Source organism: Cryptomeria japonica, chromosome 9 (genome assembly GCF_030272615.1).
Source record: "Cryptomeria japonica chromosome 9, Sugi_1.0, whole genome shotgun sequence".
Classification (NCBI taxonomy): Eukaryota; Viridiplantae; Streptophyta; class Pinopsida; order Cupressales; family Cupressaceae; genus Cryptomeria; species Cryptomeria japonica.
Genome location: NC_081413.1, coordinates 731,707,944 through 731,733,345, shown reverse-complemented (window position 1 = coordinate 731,733,345; position 25,402 = coordinate 731,707,944). Strand labels below are relative to the sequence as shown.

At 38.8% G+C, this 25,402-nt stretch overlaps 1 protein-coding gene across 1 annotated transcript in view; it reads right to left on the bottom strand.

The window, feature by feature from the left end:
• Window positions 1-2,161: 2,161 nt before the first annotated feature.
• LOC131038678 (uncharacterized) overlaps window positions 2,162-25,402 on the bottom strand; it is a 126,533-nt gene continuing 103,292 nt past the window's right edge. The window contains exons 9-10 of the mRNA XM_057971194.2: window positions 2,950-2,994; window positions 2,162-2,737 (exon numbers count right to left, since the gene is read on the bottom strand). Of these exons, the coding sequence (XP_057827177.1) occupies window positions 2,652-2,737; window positions 2,950-2,994 (131 nt within the window). The 3' untranslated portion in view covers window positions 2,162-2,651. The remainder of the gene's footprint in view (window positions 2,738-2,949; window positions 2,995-25,402) is intronic.

The window sequence follows — 25,402 nt, the reverse complement described above, 5'->3', positions numbered from 1 at the left end:
AATGCACCTTATGGCTGTCAAAAATGCAGTGTTGACTGTGTATGAACAGCAGTTATAAAATCCTTTCTTATTTGCTGTGCATGGTGTTCCAACTGATGTCAAACCATTTGTTGCATCCCTAATTATCATACTTTAATTGTGTTTGGTTTATCAAGGCTCAAAATGTATGCAAAATCTTAAAACCATTGTTGTCCCAGTCATCTAGACTGTTTTTCTATGTAAGGGCAGCAATGTGGCACTTGTTTGATATAATGACAATATTAGAAGATAAGCTTTGAATCTTTGGAGGTGTTTGGAATATGTTAAAGCAAGGATTGAAGCATTTAAGTTGGCCTAGTATCATGAAGAAAACTTGTAAATTGCAAACCCTCACTAAAAATTTCAAAAACCCTTGAAAAGTGCCTATTTTGTGGGGCAGCACTAAAACAGTCCGTACAGTACTTGCCATAGCAAAAATCCTTGAGCTTTCAACATCAAATGACCACATCTCCAAGGGTTTTCCATGAAGTACAATAGATTGAGCAGGGTGAACAAATTTCACTAAAAACTAGGGCTAATTCTAGTAGCCTTTTTGCAGCAAATTTGACCAATTCATGAAATCGGTAAGGAAGGGGAAGCAATTGGTTGTTTCAAATCATCAAAATTGATGAGTAGAGACCTAAGATACCCTACTACAATATCCAAAGCATTTTATTGAGCCATTTGATCAAATGGACCTTTTGCACCTAGAAAGTTGCTTTGAGTAACCCTACGTTCTTTGCTTCCAATTGAGAAATTTCCATTCTTGAGAAGTGAAGGACAGTCATCATACCTTGTAGACCTGTCCAGATGCTCAATCAATAGATTAATATGATTGAAATCCTTAAAGGAGAAAATAAGATTAGGTAAACCATGGTTCTCCAACAATTGCCCATTCCGGGAAGAGAGGAGATTCAGCCAGTTGGACAACCAAACTTGTTCATTTTTGGTGACACTCAAGAGGACCTCATTTCAGATTTGAATGCCTTAGCATGGAAGGTAAGGAGGAGTGATGTCCAATACAATAGGGTGCAAGCAATGTTGAATAGAGAGGAGGGGATAGGAGAAAGGTTTAGAAGAATCCCATTTGTGCCTAGGGATTGATTTGGGAAGAACATTGAGAACAAAAGCCCACCAACCTCAAAGAAGACTAACCTTCTATCATCCCTTCTCATCAGATACCCCCCTCCTCTTTGTCTCAATTTGGAAATATTTTAAGGCTCTAAAGGCACAAAGGTGTCGCATCCTTCCTCGATTGTGTCTTTTTAGTATAACTACATGTGTAGATTGAAAAATCAAGTTAGAGGCTTGACCTAAACGCAAGATCTTAAGTAGATACCCCCCTCCTCTTTGTCTCAATTTGGAAATATTTTAAGGCTCTAAAGGCACAAAGGTGTCGCATCCTTCCTCGATTGTGTCTTTTTAGTATACCTAGTACTCTTGTACTATGTGCCTTTATCATTTTGTTTGCAAACATCTACAAATTCCAGAGAAATTTTTATTATTTTTACATCGACTACAAATGACAATGTGCAAATCAGATGACATTGCATATTGGATGACAATGTGTCATGCTAACATCCTAGGTAATACTTTTCCCCAATCACCTTCTTAAGTTCTGGTCTTCTCTTTTAGCTTTTAAATTATGTTTTTCATTTTAGTCTTTCAATATTTAGCTATTCAGAATTTCCTTTCCTAACTCTATTTCTTTCTTTTATAAATGTAATTTAAATAGGGAAGAAAAATCTAGATAAGGCCAAGTAGTTAACTATTCTTCATTAGTAAAAATAACTAGAAGATAAAATAAAAACATTTTGTATCTTATTCTTTTCTAGGGCAAGTAGGATTAGTTGAAAACCTTGTACACACTTAGGTTCCTTCAATTGCATTCTCCCTTACTACAATAACTACCAATGTGCAACACCACTTCGCACTACGAAGAGAAATGTTTGATAATAAAATTGAAATGGTAGAATAGAGTTATTTCCAACAAAGAAATATACAAATGGTCAAGAAACCAAGCTAAGTTAATAAACCAATTTTTTATCTGATCATAGTTTTCAAGTCTGCTAATCTTCTATTCTAACAAAGCTAATTTCTAATAATTAAAGTATCAAGGCAATCATTTCTTTCAGCCACAATCTCCAAAATAATAAGTTAAAATTTATTTAAAGTAGTGTACATGTTCAAATATTTGAACAAGAATCAAACTGCTACTTGCACCATCTTTCCTTCCAAGTCATTTAATTGTTCCTATCATGTTATTGGTAATAAGGAAAAAACATGTACCAGCAAAACATTATTTAAAAACATAAATGACCGTACCTTTCGCTTGAACAAGATTCAAACATTTGAAAATTCTCTCTCTAAAGATAGTGCCCAATGCTGAAGACATTAAGCATTGTACAACTGCTAAATTAGAATGTCAATTGATACAATATTCTTATTACAAAACTATTTACTCTTTAACAACACTCCAACAATCTTTAAAATAGATTGTGTGTTGATCATTTTCTAAGACCGCAACTTTTGCTATAGTTTTTGTTAGGCATTCTCACAGCATAGAATGGCAATCTAAGTAATATGACTATAAAAGGATCTGAGCAATGCATGTTATATAATCTCATAATGCTTTAATGCAAAAGACTCTTAGGAGCAGCCCACAACTTTACTTTTTTGTCATTACCACACGTAGCCAAAATTGTTGTAAGAACATTTTCTGCAAAACCAAATCAAAATTTAGCCTTTTGCATTCAAGAGATTAAGATATGCTGATACTTTGTGGCATAGAACCATGAGTTTCTGATGTTATTAACTTTCTACCTTTTATACAGACAGAAAATAAAAAAAGCAACGAGCAACAAAGCTAACTGAAAGCATTCTCATATATCAAAAAACAACAAATTATTCTCTCTGTGGACTGAAAGTTACCTGTTGCAATTTTCTGAGGTGACCAAGCCATGCATGTGATGTCAGCTGAAACATAGAAATAATTTCAAATAAGATGATTCAGAATGGCTCAATCAACCAACAAAAATTCTTATGCAAATTTTCAAATTTTGCTAAAAGCTCACAAGCAACAATTTGACATTTTAAAGAAATTGTTTACCAGAGAAAATATTTATAATAGAAATGTTTGAAGAAGAAATGATCGTAGTCGCAATTCCTAAAAATAATAAAAGAAATAAGCAAGGCCAAACGCTGCCCTCTTAATCAATAGGAGATATGTCCAAATGATAGAACTCATTAATTCAACCCCACTTCCCTCCAGTAAGATGGTTGTTCAACTTTAATCAAAATAGATGAATGAGCACTGGTGGAAAACTCTGGCATAATCATGCAGCTTAATGTAAGGAATATGCCATAAGCTTGATGACAATTCATACTCTGATCCTTACAAAGTTCAATGAAAGAGGAACAATCCTTAAGGATCAGAATCTGTCTCCTACATCATCCAAACAAGAGCTCAAATGAAATCAGACCTGCATAGACAGTAGTTTTTACTCGGTAGAAAAATCATCAATTACAGCCAAGGCCATTACATCATTCTTTGAGGTAGTTTCATATGCCCATAAGGTTGTATTTGTGTCATGGCAATTGCACATATGTAATAACAGGTTTTTTAGGTACCTACTGATTTAATCCTACTACAGAAGTAATAGTTTAGGTATAGCAACAGAAGAAAACAGTCTCTTTGCATTGATCACACAAAAGAATGCTCATAAAATTGCCATGAGAGGCACAAGTCCAGTTGCCTGCAAGCATGCAACTATAGTTAGTTCAGAAACGCCTCTTGTAGTTATGTGTTCTCCCCGCTGCCCTTTGTAGTGGTCTCTCCCCTCACATGAAAGTTTGAGTAGTATAGGGAGAGAGTTAAAAATATATTAGTTCAGTTAGTTGTAGAAACAATCAATACAAAGAATGTAGTTAGTGAGCATAACAAATAATTGTTGCAGAATGCTCTATATGAGTTCTTTCTAGCTATTTTAGGCAAAAAGGAGAGATAACTGGCCTATTTGTCACTTCCAACTGGTTTCACCGACACAGGTCTCCAGGGTTAATATTCTTGTGTCAACTTGAGGTTAATTCTTTTGCTATTATATGATTGTTTCGTTTCATTTCATTCTAATATATCTCTCTTTTCATTCAGCACATTGAGAACACTAATTTCAACATAATTTTGCATTCTAACTGTCATTGAAGAATAATTTTAGTATAGAATCAGTTTTAACATTTCCATTGAAGTAATTAAACTTCAAAGGTTGCAAATCATACTGGTATCAAAACAATTTCAAACTTTCTGTGTTGTAGAGTGTAGTGTTTGGGCAATTTGTATAACAATGACGATCCAAGAAAGAAGAATTGCAGCTCTATGGATCTGAGATTTAAATTAAGTGGAATCAGTGAGGAAATGTCTAAAGGAGGAGAAGAGAACCATGATAAAGGAGCTGCCACACTAGATTCAAGCATGGAGTATGTGATGAAATTTCTATTGAACATGACTAAGCAGTAAGACATCAGGGCTATGATCCAAGCATACATAGATATGGCGGTTCATGCTCTTGGCAAGAAATCTAAATTAGATAAGGAGAAGCCTCGTGAAGATGAAGATGAATTCAAAGAGGAGCGCTCATGCATTAGAAGTAAACTCAACTATGAAAGACAAATGCAAAGGCAAGGTACAATTGTCCACACATCCCCACTTCCAAAGTTAAAAGGAAGGCTTTTCAAAGGCAAGCAAATCCTGAAATGACAAATAAATGGTTAAAACAAATCGAGGTTTACTTTAGTGTGTACTATGTTAAGTGAGGGACAAAAGATCTCTATTTTGTATCTCAAAATGGAGGATCAACCACTTATTTGAGAAGAAAGCTATGAAGTTACTCGAAAATGAAGTCAATTGTGGCTAGGTAAGAAGAATTTAAAGAATATTTGAGAAAGACTCTTTATCTAAGTTCCACAATGTTTCAACAATTGAGAGGGACACGTTTTAGGAATGACAATCTAGAGGGGCATTTTTGGGGGATGGCAAGGAGCAGCAATAAACACGTGAATTTTTATAAAATATATATATAGGAAACTCAAATTTTCTCAAGTTTAACAATACATAAAATCAAAATTTAAGTTTAAGGTTTACTTGTATATCACATTATTATTTAATAATATTAAATATTTACATATCTTTATAAACATTTAATATCTTATATTATATTTAAATTATAAATTATTTTTTACAAAAGATTAAAAAATCAATAATTAAAACTTGATAAATTATAATTATTTAAGAAAACATAAATTGAAATAACTTTAATAAAGTATACTTACTCTCTAAAACACAAAATATGATTTAAATCCAACAATAAATACCACATAAGGAGAGTCTCTAAAACACAACATAGATTGAGACATTCTTCTATGAAAAATATCTTGACACTAACAATAGGGAGCAATTACTTTGGCAAACAAATTGATTAATCCTCAGATGTATTCAAAGCTTCCACAAAGCTCCAACCACCTACACAATAGGCTTGAAAGGATATATGGAAGGTTCCTCACTACAAATATGCAAGACATTAGGATGTGGCGTGTTGGGACCTCCAAATTTTGCATACATTTGAGGACCCAGGTTCAAAATTTTGTAGATTGCAATCAGATTTGTCCTTGTGGAACAAGCCTAAGTAGCTCAGTTTGTGAGCTCACATTTTTGCACCTATTGAATTTCATGAAAAATCCCTTTGGGGGATGGTTATACACCTTATAGACATGCCAGGTACCCGTTTGTAGCTTCCCTGGATCAGATTTGATGTGTTTGTGAACTCTCCTTCGGAGGTCCTGAAGTTTGGGTTGCTGTTTGCATAGGGTTTTACTTTTTTGTGTAGCCGTGTTTGAGTCATTGTATTTTTGTACCAAGTGATTGTCAAGACAAACTGAAGGTTTCCCGTGATTCTCTACAATTTTTTGAAGCCCCATCAATCCGTTTGACAAGTTTTCAAAGCCAATTCCATTTGCAAAAGGTTTAGTTTTGCAAACTGGACAGTGTCAAACATCAGTCGGGAACCCTGTTTGTAAGTTTATATTTTGCGCCCAGTTGACCTGCACTTCAAGATGAATGTGCCCCATGATTCTCAGTAAAATTATCTATCAGATCCCTAGTTTGTAGCCCCCAGCTCATCATTTGATTAGTTTTTGAAGCCCATTCCAGATGAACATTTTCAGAGTTTCATGGCAGCATGTTCAGATTTATCAAACATGCCAACTTCGACGGTTAATAATTTTCATATGTGACTTAATCAAGTCAAACCCTCTTGCATGCGTGTTCAGGGTATATTGATGTACCCGTGTGTCAGGTGGCGGCTCGTGAGGTAGTGATTTGATATTTTTTCAAATCAGGGTTTGATCACTACTCAGGTTGACTCGGCAGTTACAGATTCACAAAATCCCTGAGTAGGCAACTTTGACAGTTAATAACTTTTGCCTTGGATATCGTAATGACGATCCGTCAGATGCCCTGAATTCTTAGTATTACAATCTATTAGTGTGCCAGTTCACGAGGTTTGGCTAGGCGTTTGGGTTAGTTTTAAAAGCCTGTTTCGAAGGCTACTCAGGTGTTTTTAGCCCAAGTTCAAAGCTGCAAAAATGTCCAATTCAGTGATTGTGCATTCAGTTTTTAGCATCCAGAGCACATCCAGTCAGCATTTCAGAGCATTTCGTCAGGCCAGTTATCTGAAAAAGAAAAAAAAATTAGTCGGGCCCACCAAAGACATGACTAAAATTGTGATTTAGGAGATCGACAATTGCTCATTCTCAGATAAATATGTATTATTTAAATTTTTTAGTTTAAATAATACTATATTCAATTTAATACTTGATCAACTGAAGTGAAAGATGTATTAAATCATTTTATAATGATTTAATATCAGCTAAGTGATTATATTCTAACAAAGTAACTGTTGGAGCTATGCATATATTTCACGAACCTAGAGGGAGCATAAAATAAAGAGGATACCATTTGAATTGCCAAGGTAGTAATTTAAGTTTTAATGTGGTTTCTCATCTTTATCCATTGGAGAAGATGGTGGGCCTCACATCATAAGAATACACGCAAAGGGCAAGTCTAAGGTTTTATTATCACGAGAAGGCTTCTTATTTTTACCCCGCATGAAGAATCAGGTCACCATGGGGAGCCCACAGGATAGCGGGAAAGGGGAGCAGTCTCCTCTTTTATTTATCCCATAGATGGTTCGTTGCAAGTAGAGAGGAGGTGCGGGTTGGCGGGGGTTGTGGTGTATACCTCACCGCCATCCCGCAAGTGTCCCAATGCGTGCGGAAAATGGGTGTGGGGAAAGATGGAAGGCAAAGAAGGTGAGTGTTGCTCTTCCCGCCACCCCGTGCCCAAGGGTGAGGTTGTATCTTCAGCAAGTGGGGCAATGCAAAAGAATGAATGCAGGCAGAAAACAAATTAGGGCAAGATGATACAAAGAAAGAGGAAACTCATGATCGATGCATATGTTTTGCAGCGGAAATGTGCAACAGAGGAACTGGCCCATCGAAGAGACGAGTGAGGAGGGGTAGCGAGCAAACTTGAACGGTACAACTTTTAGCAAATACAAGAATTTATGGAGCCATTGGTTGATGCGCAGAGGAGGTAAATCCACACAATGGCTACAAAATGAAGCAATTATGTCTGAGATGTGTAAATTGAAGGGTTTGAGAAATTTAATAGAATGCATTTGGCAGGCATATATCCTAGTTCTAAGGCTCCTTCGAACCACTGGTGGAGCAGTTCACGCCAGACATTAAGGATAAGCAATGTCTGAGCACAATGAAAGATGGCTATCGTTCATCCCATAATGGTGAATTGTCTGCGAGATTCGTGGGGAAGTATCGACGGGCTGTGGGAACCATCTCAGGGACAAATGTGGAAGCGACTGCCATAGCTCCAGAGTGTGAGAGGCTTATGGCTTTTAGAGAGGACCTGTTCAAGTTTGTTGTCCTTCAAATGCATCTTTAGCAGGACCCGATTAATGAAGCAATACAACGAAAGTGAGGGATGTGTGTAATGCAGAGCATTTTGATGAGGTTTCAGAGGCAACATGGTTTCACAGGTTCACCGTGATTGCAGGAATATGCAAAGTACGTCTTTGGAGGGGATTTTAGGGCTTTCAATGCATGGTTTAAAGGAGTTGCCCATATTTTAAAAAGAAACGATGTATTTCAAACTAGTGTTTTGTCAAAGTATGGCATCTTAGATTGAGCATAGGAGGGTCAATTCCTCAGAAGAATATGATCTCAAGGACTGCTAAGTATGGATACATTTTGTGATTCCCACAAGATATATGGTTTGGGCATTGATATAGAGGGTAAAGAACAGAGTATGAAAAACGTGAATGCAAGAACTGCCAGAATTACTATCACAAGAAGGATGTGTATAAAGCAATACACAGAGAACAGTTAGACAGAAAGATTGAACATTCTTTTGAAGAATATGTCAAGGATGCTTAGGGCATGTGGGCAGTTTTAATGTGCTAGTGGCAAAGATTTTTATCAGTGTCTGATGTGATGGTTGAATATAGTTCTCAAGTCATATTGATGATAAAATTAAGGGGCAATGTTTATCTGAGAGTCTCATATGCCAGGAAGAACATAATTGTGAATAAAAAGGTGAAGCTTTTTCATAAAGTGGGAAATATAAATTTATCTTCTTGGAGAGATAAATTCAAGTGAAATTGTTTTACTTGAAGGGTGATCTTCACTTTGTGAGTGAAAAATTCTGCAAGGTTTCTTTCTTGAATGTTGTGCATTGCAATATTTTTCTTTCACCTGGAAATGATTATTTTCACGAAGAGATACCTTTTCAATCAAAAGGAGGATATTTTCTAGCAAAAAGGGAGCCCTTTTTGCCATTTTCGAATAGGCGGAATGTGCAGGTTAAAAATCAGTTTTGATTTGCATAAATAGGGAAATTTTCAGTTTTAAGGGTAGAGATGCAAAAGTGAGCTTTTTCAGTCAAAGGTGGACACTGAGCTAAAATAGCAAACATTGGCAAAGGTGCAAGAGATGAGTTGACAAGTGCCTAAAGGTGGCAATTTTCAGACTTTTTTGAAGTTTCCAGCAGGGATGCAGGTACAGTATTTGGCAAATTTTGAAAGAAGAGTGCAGATTTTCAGAAGTGCATACTTCAAGATGAAGACATGTCAATTCTCAAGATGCCTTAAGGGTTTTCTTAGGCCTTCCTCTCTTTGATGCATATTCTTCTCTTCTCCTCAGTTCTATGGGATTCTGAGTGCAACCTTTTGTAAGTGCTGGAAGCAAGACTTCCATGCACAGTCCTGAGTTAGTGTAGTTTGAATTTTCTCTTTCAGCATGTAATATTTTGTTATTTCAAATAGTTATAACCAGTGTGCTAGCAAGTTTGACAAGCTTTCCAAAGGTTGTCTCCTAAATGTATTGTTCTCATTTCACGAAATACATGATCCAGGATCATTTTATTTTGTCCTAGCAGGTTTGGTGTCATTTTATCTTTCAGCTTCTCTTGAAGGAAGAGATTAAAATGCCTACGATAGAATGAGAAAAGGTGTTTGTATATGCAGGGTTAGGAGAGCTTTGATGAAGAGTGTCAATTTCATGTATTGATACTTAGACCTAGCTGGTTATGTTTCACACTGTTTGAGTTTCAAGGTTTGCTTGTTGTGGGTTGACTTTGTTGCCCTAATAAGGCACTGTTCATGGGATTTGCACCCAGTTTTCAGAATCATCATTTTATTCAAAATTTCTTTTCTTTTCTGCATTAGGAGTAGGATTAGTGTAGAAACCCCCCTTAGTGAAGTGCATAGATGCTTAGAAACTAAGGTTAAAGCTAAAACCAAGAGTTAAACCATCTTCCTTAGTACATTTTCATTGGCATGATCTGCTGTAAATGTAATGTCCTGAGTATTCTAAAGCTGTTAGTTGTTTTGACATTGCATAGGTTCACCCACCTTGGTCTCGCGGAGCCAAAAGAGTAGGAGATCTGACTCTTGTGACTGAGTCTTGTTCAGTTGGCCAAATCCTTCTCTGAGTTTGTTGATGAGTTAGTGGCAATTCCTCTAGAACTCGGAGACTGTTAGTTTGGAAACCAACATGGTGCTCCACTAAAACAATGCCTCTACCCTTCATCTACTCAATTTCAATTTATTTTTTCATGAGAGTTCTTCCTCTATTGCAAGAAGACCAATCATCGAACACAATCAAATGGTAGACTACAAAACAACAAAATTTTAGGACTTAAAATTAAAATATTCTTGTATTTGGAAAAAATTGATGAAAATGCCTAGAAGTCCCCAAGACAAATGAGAGGTGTCTCAAACATCCCTGGCCAACCTAGGTGTTGGGAATTGGGTGATATTGAGCTACAAAGAGTCATTGTAAGAAGAGTTTGACTATAGAGCACATTGCTATGAGATGCAATGAGTTTCAGGTTTCACGATACAGCAGATTGGTTTTTTCACATGTGGTAGCATTGTGACAACCACCACAAGTTATATAGAAGAACTCATAACTACATATGAAAATACTATTTGGAAGAAGCATGAACAATGGTATAGGAGCAATTGTGGCATAATCTAAGAGCAAGATAAATTTTAGGATGATGGCACAAGATACCTCAAGCAATCAAGAGTAATGCAATATTTGTGTGAGCTATTGCAAACAAGGAGCTAGTAGTGGTAGCTATATTGGAATATGTGTATATATTGACAATGTTAATGATATAATTGTTGATTCATAGTGTGCGATAGCAGCTACATACGTAAGGTGATTATCCATGTAGACACTTTATACTTGGTGCTATGTGCAATATGTTGATGTTTATTAGGGAATGGCGGATTCCAATTGCCTTGGGCAACATTGGAATCCGCCCAAAAGGGCTGGCCCATTTCCTCAAACGTGTAGGGCAAAGCCCTATACCTCTCGGCAACATTAAACCTCACGCCTCACAACTTAAACCTCACACTCAACGTGTTGATAAATAGGGCCAACCCTATTCACAAGGCAATTGCTGAAAAGGAAAAATATAATTAAAGTTAATTATAAGGAAAGCCGACCTATCTAAAGGTTTCGCTCCACATATAAGTAAATGTAAAACCTCATTGTTATTCACTCATTCATTTTATTCATGTGAAATATACATGCCTGCCTAATGCGAACTTCAGAGAGAGATATTACATCTGCACTTACAGCAATTTACATCTGCCATTGGAGGTGTGAAATCCATCATTAGAAGTCAGCGAACTCAGTGAATACACAGTGAATTCCTTGAAGGTTTGCAATCTAGGTTAAAGGAGCAGCAGAATGGCAGCAACCATCACTCATGTGACACCAAGCTAATATTGAAGGCAGCCACCTCAATCTGCCATACTTCTTGTGACAGCAACATCTGAACCTACAAATACATGAGATAAGTGTTGTAACGATTGCATAACTACAATCCATAATCAGATCTGAGGATCTTTTTTGGCTGGGTTTTTCCTCCTAAGAGGTTTTCCCAGGGTAACTGTGTCTTGTTCTCAATTTGTTCATTTCTATGTTGTCATTAATTCCAATTTCTTTCAGTTAATCAAACTAATTAGAAACTAAATATAAATTCTGAGTTTATATCAATCTGAAAGTGTCAAAATTAACATGGTATCAGAGCTATAGGCTAGATCAACTTTCAGATTTCAGAATTTAGTACTCCTTTATTTTTAGATTGTTGTCTCATTTGCAGGTCAGGACAATGGGGCTGAAAGTTAAATATAGGCTTGATGGAAATATCAATTTTGCTGCATAGAAGGTTCGAATCATGTTGGCTCTAGAAGAAGAAGATCTTCTCCACTTTATAGAAGCGAAAGAGCTAACTGAACCTACAGATGCTACTGAGCTAAAATAATTCAAAAAGGATGTTGTCAAGGTCAGAAAGTTCATCATTGATTCAGTTAAAGACCACCTTGTCACCTCCATTGCCTCATTTACTTCTGCAAGGGAAATGTTCAGTCATCTACAAGGTACATATGAAATTAACAATCTCAGTAGGGCAATCACCTTAAGACAACAACTACTTAATATCAAAATGTCAAAAGGAGATTCTGTTGTTTCCTATTTTATGAAAATTTCAGAACTAAAGAATCAGCTAGGTACAATTGGTCATAACATGGAAGATAAGGACCTTGTCATGATTGCCCTGAATGGTTTACCACACTCATGGGAGTCATTTATTAAAACCATAAGTGATAGAACTAAGTTACCTACCCTTGATCGCCTTAAGAATGATTGCATCCAAGAAGAGTCTCGCCTCATCACAAGAGGGCAAACCAAAAGTCCTCATGTAGATGATCAACACATGCTTGCAGCCCAATGCAAGAAAGGTGGAAATTGGAAGAAGCTTTATCCAAAGAGAAATAGAGAATTCAAACCATCTAGTTCCCAACACTCTTGGAAGAAACCAAGAGATACCTCGCATGTTCAATGTTTCAGATGTGACAAGTTTGGTCACTATGCTAAAGAATGTTAGAATAACCCTACTCAAAGAGAAGCCAACCTAAATGAAGTCTCAGAACAAAACGATGACTTTTTATTCATCTCTGCTCTGTCTAGCAGCATTCCTACAGATAGTAATACATGGTTGATTGACAGTGGTGCTTCCAGACATATCACAGGCTACCGTGATCATCTTTCAGACTTAGTAGAAAAGGATACCAGCCTTCACGTGGTAATTGGTGATGGCACTACTTCTTTAAATTTAAACTCTGGTATTTCACTGCATCTTAGTGACATCTTGTTTGTTCCTAGAATTAAAAGAAACCTAATTTCCATTTCTGCTCTAGAAGATAAAGGTTATCAAATTGCACTTTCTGAGGGAAAAGTGCTTGCTTGGTCTAAGAAATCTAGTTTTAAATTTGCTCGTGTAATTGGTAATAGATATGATAGTCTTTATAAGCTCTCTACTAACCCTATTCAAGCCCTCATTAATGAGGCTCCCAAATCCTATGAGCTATGGCATAGAAGACTTGGACACTTACACTATCAAGCGCTTCCCTCTCTTGAAAAGTTAGTCAAAGGTATGCCTAAACTCAATCAAATTCATGATAAAACTTGCAAAGGTTGTGCTATAGGTAAAAATGTTAAAAGTCCCTTTCATAAAAGTGAAAATAGAGCTAAAGATAAACTAGAACTTGTTCACTCTGATTTATGTGTGTAATGGGCACCCCTTGTTCGGCACTAAATTTATGTCCCTTTTACTTAGTGTAATTTTGCCAAACAGTTGGCTTGCAAGCTGACTATTGGATTTTTTTGGTTCTTGTTTTGCAATAGGATAAATTGGATAAACTGATATATTATTGTAAAGCTTTCAAAGTTTATCCAATATAAAAACAACCAGACATATCAAATATCAAAAACAAGAAGATTAATGCTGATGGTATTTATTTAATTCCAACTTCAAGCATACAAATCAGATCTGAAGAACATTACAGACCATATGATAATAAACAAATTCAAACCTAAACTCCACAAGTATAGAACCTGCTGAAACACTGTTCACACACTGTAGCTGCACTATTCACGGTGCTGTAGCAAAATCACTATCTTCAAATCTGCACTTTCAAACCCCTGTAAAAACTTCATGCGAGAGCACCAGATGAAGCCCAATGTGTTTCCTGAATGAAAACACCATTAATCCTCCTGACTGTGTCTTTCAACAGCGAAGAGAATGCTAGCAAAGAGAGATTCCGTCCTCCAAGCCCAATAATCAGATCTCTACGAAATCCATCAGCATAACATTAATCTCATCCCAGCATACCCCAAAAGAGAGCTCTCAACCTCCATTTATATCTTCTTCCCGGATGCAAAACACTTCATTTCCTCAATGTGGGATAATACATTTTAGAATAAAATATTATTTCCCACAATGTACACATTAAAGGGAACTTTTAATATTTTAAACATTACTTTATATTCCCAACCTTATAATATAACGATAAAGTTAAATATTTAATTTTAACTTTACACTTTATCGTTAAATATTAAAACATTGTTGATAATCTCTTTAAATCATTGTCGCCTTCAAACATTTTTACTGATAATTATGCCAACCAAGGAAACACTAAAAATTTCAAGTCACTGCTTGGGGACTTACTTACTATAAATAGTAAGTGTCTAGAAACCCTGTCAGAGCAGCACCGATTGGCCTGAAACTGAAAACACCTAGGCCAAAACACCTCAGGATCCCACCAATGTCCTTGTTAGCCTTCGGGACCATGTCAGAATAGGCTAACGACACCCCATATCATGTTACGCTAAAAAGGGGACATTACAGTCCGCCCCCCTTGAAATTGCTTGTCCTCAAGCAAATTCGGTCCTGAATGTTGCAATACCTGCTCATTCTCCCATGTAGCATCCTCATCTGGCAGGTCTCTCCATTTCACCAAGTATTCCTTAACGATTCTGTTCCTGAGTGTCCTTTCATTGACATCCAGAATAGCTTCGGGTACTAACACAAGCTTCCCCTCCTCATCCAAAGGGGGTAAATCTACAGAAGGCACTACACTCTGACCAATGGCTTTCTTAAGCCTAGACACATGAAACACATTGTGCACCCGACTGCCCTCTGGAAGCTCAAGCTCATAGGCGACTTCACCCACTCTGCGAATCACCCTGTAGGGACCATAAAATCTAGGCTTCAACTTTTCAGCTCCGCTCTTCTTGAGTGATGACTGTCTATATGGTTGTAGTCTCAAATACACCATGTCACCAACCTCAAAACTACGCTCCACCCTATGTTGATCGGCATACAACTTTTGTTGATTCTGTGCCTGCTGTATATTCTCCTTGAGCGCCCTCAAGATGTCCTGACTATCCTGCAATGAGTCTCGGGCTTTGGGTACTCTGCTATCCCCCAAGACTATGTCAACAAAGCTCGGCGCCTCATAGCCATAAAGTGCCATGAAGGGTGTCATCCTGATAGACATATGATATGTCGTGTTGTAACAATATTCCCCCATGTGTAACCATCTCACCCAGGCCCTCTGTTGTGCAGTCACATAATTTCGCAGATAACCCTCAACCCACTTATTCACAATCTCTGTCTGACCATCCGTCTGTAGATGATAACTAGTGTTGGGTGTGAGTTCCGTACCACACAACCAAAAGAGCTCCTGCCAAAAAGCACTCAAAAATCTACTATCCCAATCACTCACTATAAACCTGGGCAACCCATGCAATCTGAATATCTCCTTGTAAAAGAGGTCTGCCACCTGCGTTGCTGTGTAAGTAGATGGTATAGTGAAGAAATGGGCAAACTTTGTCAAGCGGTCTACCACAACATATATACAATCTCGCCCTTGCACTTTAGGTAGTCCGGTGATGAAGTCCATGGATAAGCTTTCCCACTTCCTATCTGGAATGGGCAAAGGCTGAAGCAACCCTGCAGGTGTAAAGCGGAAAATCGCGGTCGAACCCTAGTTGTTCCCCCCTCTTCCAACTCCGAGGAGAGAGAAGGGAGGTTCGCTAGGATTCGATGGTTTTCACTTAGGGGAGAGACTTTACATTCAAAAGAGGGGTTGAAACTCATAAGATCCAATCCCACGCAATGCAAGATTGGATGCTAAATGAATTTCAAGGGTTAGGAAAGCAAGGCTACCCTCTTTTGTAAAGAATGTTGTTAAGGAAATTAAGCTAAGCATGCATAGAAAGTCATAAAGATTCGCTTATAAACTGAGTTCGGGTTATAGGATGAAGCTGCGGACCTGGAATTAGCAGTAAAATGTCGATACGGCGCTGTCCTGCAAATTTGAGCAAAAGTTGTCGGGACGATGGCGCCCGGCGCCACTGTCCTCCGAAAAATCCGCGAAACGAAGGGGGATCTGTTCGTCTCTGCACAAGGATTCCAGATCTTCAATTTCAGCCGCGTACCTGCAACCTACACAGAAAAGCGAAGACGATTGGGGGGTTAGGGATTGGGGGTTTGCCTTTAGGTCATACCCCGGTTTTGGAATTAACCAAGAAATGAGCAAGAGCTGTAAATGTAAATGACTGTAAAACAAGTACTAATACCTTGTTCTAAGGATGTTGGTATCCTTATGTGCGAAGGTTTAGATGTTGTATGTTGTATGTTGTAGCATGTAGTATATGATCTCCTCTTCAATGGTTGAATCCTTGACTTGAATGCAACACTTAGCCTTGAATGGAGACTTGAAATGATCAATTGCTTGAATGCTTGAATGTTTGAGTATAGTTTCCACGCCTTTTTCATCATCTGACCTCCTTCCCCAAATGGGAGAGGCAAATGTAGTTTATATACTTGTCATTTAGGGCTGATAGACTGATTTTCCCGACCTTAGGCCGACCAGGGAAAGTTAATTTCCAAATTGCAAACAAAAAGACCCGAGCCCCTTAGGAGACCGGGCCCAAAATAGGACCCAGGGACCAGGGCGCTGGGCGCCATGGTCCTGGGGACCAGGGCGCTGGGCGCTCTGGTCCCACCTCCCGGGACATCAGGGTGCAAGGAGGTTCAGCCAGGGTACTTGAAAAATGCAGTTTTTGGTGTCGCGAGCAAGTTTTGGGGTCTCCATTCAGGTTGCATGTTGCGTCGCCATCGTGAAGACCGAAATGCAGTCGAAATTGCAAGTGTCGCAATTTTAGGATGCTACAGCAGGAAAAGTGTGCTCTCCCTTATTCTACTGACATACTGCACACTCCTTCACATATCTCTGCACATCATCCTTAAGTCCCCTCCAAGTAAACCTTTCACGGATCTGCCTGTAAGTTTTGAAGATCCCAGGATGTCCAGCTGTAGGCGCATCATGGAACGCCCTTAAAATTTCCCCCTTGAACAGTGATGTAGGAATCAAATAAATCCTATCCTGAAATCTGATCAACCAATCCAACACCATATACCTATCATCATGTATGGTACCTGCAACTATCCTAGAAGCCCAAGTATCCCCTGCATACTCTGCCATAATCCGATCTCTCCAATCCCCTGAAATCTCAACTAGAGCGCAAACATGTGGTCTCCTGGATAAAGCATCGGCCACCACATTCTTCTTCCCTTTGACAAACTCTATGTCAAAATCATAAGCCTGCAATTTAGTGATCCATTTTTGCTGCCTGTCATTAAGATCACGCTGGCTCATGAAATATTTTATGCTATTGTGATCAGTTTTGATCACAAACCGTCCACCTACTAAGTATGATCGGAATTTGGCCAATGCATGCATTATGGCCAACATCTCCCTGTCATAGATAGAATAGCTCCTCTCAACACCTCGGAGCTTCCTACTCTCGAATGCAATGGGATGTTTCTCCTGCATCAATACTGCCCCTATCCCATCACCTGAAGCATCACACTGAAGTTCAAATGGCTTCGTGAAATCTGGTAGAGCTAAAACCAGACAAGATGACATCACTTGTTTGAAGTGGTCAAAACATCGCTGCGCTGCTTCTGTCCATACGAAGGCTCCCTTTTTAGTGAGGTCTGTCAAAGGTGCTGCAGTCTGTGAAAACCCCTTAACAAACCTCCTGTAAAACCCGCATAAACCAAAGAACCCCTTAAGTTGTGTGAGGTTCGTGGGAGTAGGCCAATCTACTATAGCTCTAATCTTTTCAGGGTCTACTCGAACTCCATCTGCACTAATAATATGCCCAAGGTATAGTAATTCTGTCATACCAAACTCACACTTAGACTCCTTGGCATATAAAGACTCTCTCTCTAGGATAGATAATACCTCCTCCAAATGCTGTGAATGTTCCTCCCAGGTCTTACTGAAGACCAAGATGTCATCAAAGAAGATCAAGACAAATCTCCTCAACTGCTCCCTGAATACCTGGTTCATACAACTCTGAAATGTAGCGGGTGCATTGGTTAGTCCAAATGGCATAACCATAAACTCAAAGTGGCCATAGTGACATCGGAAGGCTGTTTTCTCAATGTCCTCTGCTCTCATCCTGATCTGATGGTATCCGGATCGCAAATCAATTTTGGTGAAGAAGCATGCCCCATGCAACTCATCAATCAGCTCATCAATCCTAGGAATGGGATACCTGTTTTTAATTGTTTTCTTATTCAGTGCCCTGTAATCGATGCACATGCGCATTGTCCCATCCTTCTTCTTTACCAGAACTACAGCTGAAGCAAATGGGCTTTTGCTAGGCCTGATGTGCCCCATTTCCAACAACTCCTTAATTGCCTTCTCTATCTCATCTTTATGTTTCTTAGGATGATGATAGGGAGTGATCATCACTGGTTTGGCTCCCTCCTCGAGCTCAATAACATGCTCTGCACCCCTGTCAGGAGGAACCCCGTGAGGAATATCACTGAATACCTTGGCATGCCTGTCAAGAATCTCCTGTATATCTGGTGGATGACTCTTCACCCGAGGCTCCAGTGAAGTTGGCATAACTAAGCACTCTGTTGCCCACTCTATGTCATTATGTCGAAAAAGTCTCTCCATTCTCTTCAAAGAGACTACCCTGCAACTCCCATCTGAAAGTCCCCTGAGAACAACAGTCCTACCCTCATGCTGAAACCTCATTTCCAACTTCGCTAGGTTGAAAGTGAACTCAACCAGCGATGCCATCCATGTCATACCGAGGATGACGTCGTAATCTCCCATGTCCACAACGTAGAAATCATCCTCCAACTCATAGCCATCTCCAAATCTAATGTGAAGATTTGAAACCTTCTGAGTACATAATAGCTTTTGGCCATTAGCCACCATGACCCTAAAACCATCATGCTCCTCTGTCTGTAAACCTCTCCTGGCTACCAACTGTGTATCTATAAAGTTATGTGTAGCCCCAGTGTCAATGAGAGATATCACTTTCTGCCCCTGGATAGTACCCCTGACCTTAAATGTGATTGCCTTGTGATTGCCTTTTGGGCCCCTGTCAAGCGTGCCAACGATCTATCATCCTTAGGAATGCTGCTCTCCTCTATCGTGTTACCCTCATCTGAATCGGAGTGTTGATCCTCCCCCTCTGACTCTGACTCCTCTGCTGAAAAATACTCCATTTGATTTGCCTTAGCCTTGAGAGGGCATTTATGAGATAAGTCCCAAGGCTCTCTACACTGGAAGCACAGTTTCTTCTTTCGAAGTTCATTCAAGGTTTCACTGTCTAGTCCTTTTGATCCTTCTTTGGGTTTGTTATACTCTTTCTGAAATGGTTTTTTGTCTTTGTCCTTGCGGTAGGAAGAATCTGTTGAATGGTATTTCCCTTTGTATACCGAAGGGGCTAAATCTTGTGCCTTTTTAGTTGCTTCTGCTAAGGTGAGTGGATCGTGTCCCTTCACCCAACCACGTAATGGATCAGCAAGCCCATCACAAAATAACACCATCAATCTCCTAGGAGAGATATCAGTAACAAGTACAGACAAACGCTGAAACTCGGCGATGTAAGCATCCACTGAACCTGACTGTTTTAACTATGCTAGCTCTTTGAAATGTAACTCGGGATCCCTAGTGTCAAATCTCTCAATCAATCTTTCTGTGAATTCCTCATAGGATGTAATCTGATTATGCCCCAGAGTCACCATGCCATGATGCCACCATTCATGCGCAACGCCGTCCAAATGCATAGCCGCATACTTGATAGCCTCCTCCTCAGGCATAGGATTAAGCTGCAAGTATGTATCTACCTTCTGCACCCAAGCTCGTGCGGTCATCTTCCCTGAAGCATCATAATAAGGCAAGGAAAGTTTTCCAACTTTCTTTCTCAGCTCAAAATTCTGATTCCTCCCTCCTGCTCTAGGCATATGTCTCATCCTCAAGTCCATATAATCTCTGAGGGAAATGTCTGCCTGAAACTCGGGTCCACTGGCCTCCCAGTCCCTCCTGAACTGACCCTGTAACTCTGTAATCTGCGGTTCGTTCACTGGTTGAACCGGATCCCTAGGTGGGAAGGTGGGTAGAAGAGGTCTCGAGCTCGCTATTCGACCTGGGCATGCAACGTGTCTAAAGTTATCCGCCTCATTCCCATTGTTGCCGTGTCCATTATTACCATTAATGTTATTCTCAGGGCCATTGTTGTTGCCTCGGCTTCCATTATTATCATTCTAACTGTCTGAACATTACCTCCCCCTGATCTGGAACGGTATTCCTATCATCTCGGTCACCCATACTGCTGTCCTGATCAAAGAATATTTCCTCTATGTCTGTATGACTAGATTCTATGTCCACCTGCACGGATGAACTAGACTGCTCGCTCTGTGAGTTCAAATTTCTGTTTTGTCTTGCTTTGGTATGGCGGAAGTTATAAGGCCCCTGTTGCATGCTTAAACATGCATGCTAAGCATGTTTTTTAATTCATTAATTTCTGATTTTAGTGTGTTGATATTTTGTCAAACACTTTTCCCTCTATCCGGCTATTCCAAAGTCTCTGTAAGACCTCCACAGGATGGCAGGACTTATAGCTCTGATACCACTGTAATGGGCACCCCTTGTTCGGCACTAAATTTATGTCCCTTTTACTTAGTGTAATTTTGCCAAACAGTTGGCTTGCACGCTGACTATTGGATTTTTTTGGTTCTTGTTTTGCAATAGGATAAATTGGATAAACTGATATATTATTGTAAAGCTTTCAAAGTTTATCCAATATAAAAACAACCAGACATATCAAATATCAAAAACAAGAAGATTAATGCTGATGGTATTTATTTAATTCCAACTTCAAGCATACAAATCAGATCTGAAGAACATTACAGACCATATGATAATAAACAAATTCAAACCTAAACTCCACAAGTATAGAACCTGCTAAAACACTGTTCACACACTGTAGCTGCACTATTCACGGTGCTGTAGCAAAATCACTATCTTCAAATCTGCACTTTCAAACCCCTGTAAAAACTTCATGCGAGAGCACTAGATGAAGCGCAATGTGTTTCCTGAATGAAAACACCATTAATCCTCCTGACTGTGTCTTTCAACAGCGAAGAGAATGCTAGCAAAGAGAGATTCCGTCCTCCAAGCCCAATAATCAGATCTCTACGAAATCCATCAGCATAACATTAATCTCATCCCAGCATACCCCAAAAGAGAGCTCTCAACCTCCATTTATATCTTCTTCCCAGATGCAAAACACTTCATTTTCTCAATGTGGGATAATACATTTTAGAATAAAATATTATTTCCCACAATGTACACATTAAAGGGAACTTTTAATATTTTAAACATTACTTTATATTCCCAACCTTATAATATAACGATAAAGTTAAATATTTAATTTTAACTTTACACTTTATCGTTAAATATTAAAACATTGTTGATAATCTCTTTAAATCATTGTCGCCTTCAAACATTTTTACTGATAATTATGCCAACCAGGGAAACACTAAAAATTTCAAGTCACTGCTTGGGGACAAACTTACTATAAATAGTAAGTGTCTAGAAACCCTGTCAGAGCAGCACCGATTGGCCTGAAACTGAAAACACCGAGGCCAAAACACCTCAGGATCCCACCAATGTCCTTGTTAGCCTTCGGGACCATGTCAGAATAGGCTAACGACACCCCATATCATGTTGCGCTAAAAAGGGGACATTACAATGTGGTCCTATGTCTATAGCATCTCCTAGTGGATTTCTTTATTACGTAATCTTCATAGATGATTTGTCTAGGAAAACTTGGATCTACTTCTTGAAATCTAAAGAATTTGATGAAGTCTTAAGTAAATTTAAAGAGTTTAAAGCATTAACTGAAAACTCCTCTGGTAAAAGAATTAAATGTTTAAGATCTGACAACGGAGGTGAGTACACCTCCGGTAGCTTTTATGATTTTTGTGTTGAGTCAGGAATTAAGAGGGAGTTTTGTGTTCCATACAATCCTCAGCAAAACGGAATTGCTGAAAGGAAGAATAGAACTATTGTTGAGGCTGCAAAGGCTATGATTCATGATCAAGATTTGCAAACCTTCCTCTGGGCTGAGGCTTCTAGAACAGCAGTATGCATCTAGAATAGATGTCCTCACCATGTTCTAAAGAACATGACCCCTGAAGAAGACTTCACAGGAACCAAACCAAACATCAGTCACCTCAGAAACTTTGGAAGTCCCGTTTATGTTCATGTGCCCAAGGAAAAGCGAACCAAGTTGGAACCCTCCGGGAAGAAAGGCATGCTAGTCGGATACAGTGAATCCTCCAAGGCATTCAGGATATACATCCCTGGTCAAAGGTATGTTGAGGTAAGTAGGGATGTTACCTTTGAAGAAGATATTGCTTTTAAGAAATCAAAAAGTTCTTCTGTTATTGATAAAGCTAATGACAATCAAGACATGAATGTTGACACTAACCCTGAGATTCAGAGGGAGCCTGTTGAACCTCCACCTCAAGAAGAACATGATGATCCACTAGAGCCCATGAAATCCACTGACATTCCTAGTGACATTGTTGTTACCAAGAAGAGGCCACTTTGGGTAAAAAACACCATTCAAGAAGCTGAAAGATTTGGTGCTCCCAGTGGCACCTTTCGTGAAATCAAGAGACCTCAAGTATTCTCCAACTATGTTGCATTGATGAACAATCTCATTGAATCTGAACCTTGCAATGTTGAAGAAGCCTTGAACCATCATGCCTGGAAGCTTGCTATGGATGAAGAGTATCAGTCAATCATCAAGAATAATGTTTGGGATATTGTGCCCAGACCCAAAGGTAAATCTGTTGTTTCCTCTAAATAGTTATTTAAAATTAAACATAATGTTGATGGTAGTATTGAAAAGTATAAGGCTAGATTTGTAGCTCGTGGTTTTTCTCAAAAGGAAGGCATAGACTATGAAGAAACATTTGCTCTTGTTGCTAGATATACTTCTATTAGAACTATAATAGCTATTGTTGCTGCTAGAGGTTGGAAGCTACATCAGATGGATGTTAAGACTGCCTTCCTTAATGGTGTCATTGAGGAAGAGGTCTATATTGAACAACCTGAGGGTTATTAGATTCAGGATAGAATAACTCATGTGTGCAAGTTGAAGAAAGCTTTGTATGGCCTCAAACAGGCTCCTCGTGCTTGGTATGAAAGAATTGATAAATACTTGTTAAGTCTAGGTTTTTGTAAGAATGATGCCGACTCTAACATCTACTTTAAGTTATCCAATAATGAAATGCTAATTCTAGTTCTGTATGTGGATGACTTATTTCTTACTGGTAAAGATAAACTTATCACTAGATGTAAGAAAGAACTAGCTTCAGAATTTGAAATGAAAGACTTAGGTCTAATGCATTATTTTCTAGGTCTAGAAGCATGGCAAAGATCTAACAAAATTTTTCTTAATCAAGGGAGGTACACTATTGATATCTTGAAAAGATTTAGAATGATGGATTGTAAACCAATGTCTACTCCTATGGAATCTAACTTAAAGAAGTTAAGTGTTTCTGCAGCTAGCTCTGATTTTGCAAATCCATCAAAGTACAGGCAGTTGATTGGATCACTAATGTATCTAGTTAACACTAGACCAAACATATGTTTTGCAGTGAATGCTCTCAGCCGGTTTATGAGCATGCCCAAACATGTTCATCTTGTTGCAGCCAAGCACATTCTAAGATACTTGCGAGGCACAGTTGGCTATGGGCTGAAGTATCCACTTAACACTTCAATAACCTTGGAAGGTTATTCAGATGCAAATTGGGCTGGAAGCGTCAAAGACAAGAAAAGCACTTCCGGCATTTGCTTCAGCTTAGGATCCACAGTGAACTCTTGGGCTTGCAAAAAACAATCCTCAGTGGCACTAAGTACTGCTGAAGCTGAATATATTGCAGCAAGTGTAACTTCTAGGGAAGCAGTATGGCTTCGCAAGCTTCTTGCTGGGCTGTTTGGTCAGCCTTGGAATCCTACAGTTATTCATTGTGATAATCAAAGTTGTATCAAAATGTCTATCAATCCAGTGTTTCATGATAGGTCAAAACATGTGGAAACTCATTATCATTTCATTCGGGATATGGTGCAAAGAGGCGCCATTCAGCTGAAGTATGTCAGCACTGATGAGCAGGTTGCAGATATTCTTACCAAGCCTCTGTCCAAAGTGAAGTTTGTGTACTTCAGGGACAAACTCGATGTTGTGGAAAATGAAATCCTGATTGAGAGGGAGTCTCAACCTCAGCGATACATTGTGTTGTATCAAACCACCCTCTGCGGGCATGTAAGGTGGTATTGTAATCTTCTCAGGGAGAAGTGTAATTATTAACCATCCTCTGTGGGCAATGTAAGATGGTAATTGTTAACCATCCTCTGCGGGCAATGTAAGATGGTATTGTAATCTTCTCAGGGAGAAGAGTAATTGTTAACCATCCTCTGCAGGCAATGTAAGATGGTATTGTAATCTTCTCAGGGAGAAGAGTAATTGTTAACCATCCTCTGCGGGCAATGTAAGATGGTAGAAAAGATCCTCTCCACCCTCTGCGAGCAATGTAAGGTGGATCCAGTCTATGCTTGTGTGCGAGCTGGAAGATTATATTATGTAGTTCCATTCTTTGCTTGTGTGCAAGATGGAAGATTATAGTTATGTTTCTCCTCCCTAATTAAGAGGGAGTGTTGATGTTAATTAGGGAATAGCAGATTCCAATTGCCTTGGGCAACATTGGAATCCACCCAAAAGGGCTGGCCCCTTTCCTCAAACGTGTAGGGCAGAGCCCTATACCTCTCGGCAACATTAAACCTCACACTCAACGTGTTGATAAATAGGGCCGACCCTATTCACAAGGCAATTGCTAAAAAGGAAAAATATAATTAAAGTTAATTATAAGGAAAGCCAACCTATCTAAAGGTTTCGCTCCACATATAAGTAAATGTAAAACCTCATTGTTATTCACTCATTCATTTTATTCATGCGAAATATAAATGCCTGCCTAATGCAAACTTCAGGGAGACATATTACATCTGCACTTACAGCAATTTACATCTGCCATTGGAGGTGCGAAATCCATCATTAGAAGTCAGCGAACTCAGTGAATACACGGCGAATTCCTTGAAGGTCTGCAATCTAGGTTAAAGGAGCAACAGAATGGCAGCAACCATCACTCATGTGACAGCAAGCTAATATTGAAGGCAGCCACCTCAATTTGCCATACTTCTTGTGACAGCAACATCTGAACCTACAAATACATGAGATAAGTGTTGTAATGATTGCATAACTATAATCCATAATCAGATCTGAGGATCTTTTCTGGCTGTGTTTTTCCTCCTAGGAGGTTTTCCTAGGGTAACTATGTCTTGTTCTCAATTTGTTCATTTCTATGTTGTCATTAATTACAATTTCTTTCAGTTAATCAAACTAATTAGAAACTAAATATAATTTTTGAGTTTATATCAATCTGAAAGTGTTAAAATTAACACAATATGCTAACATCACATTGTGGTCAGATTATAGTTCTATGTCTCTTGGTATT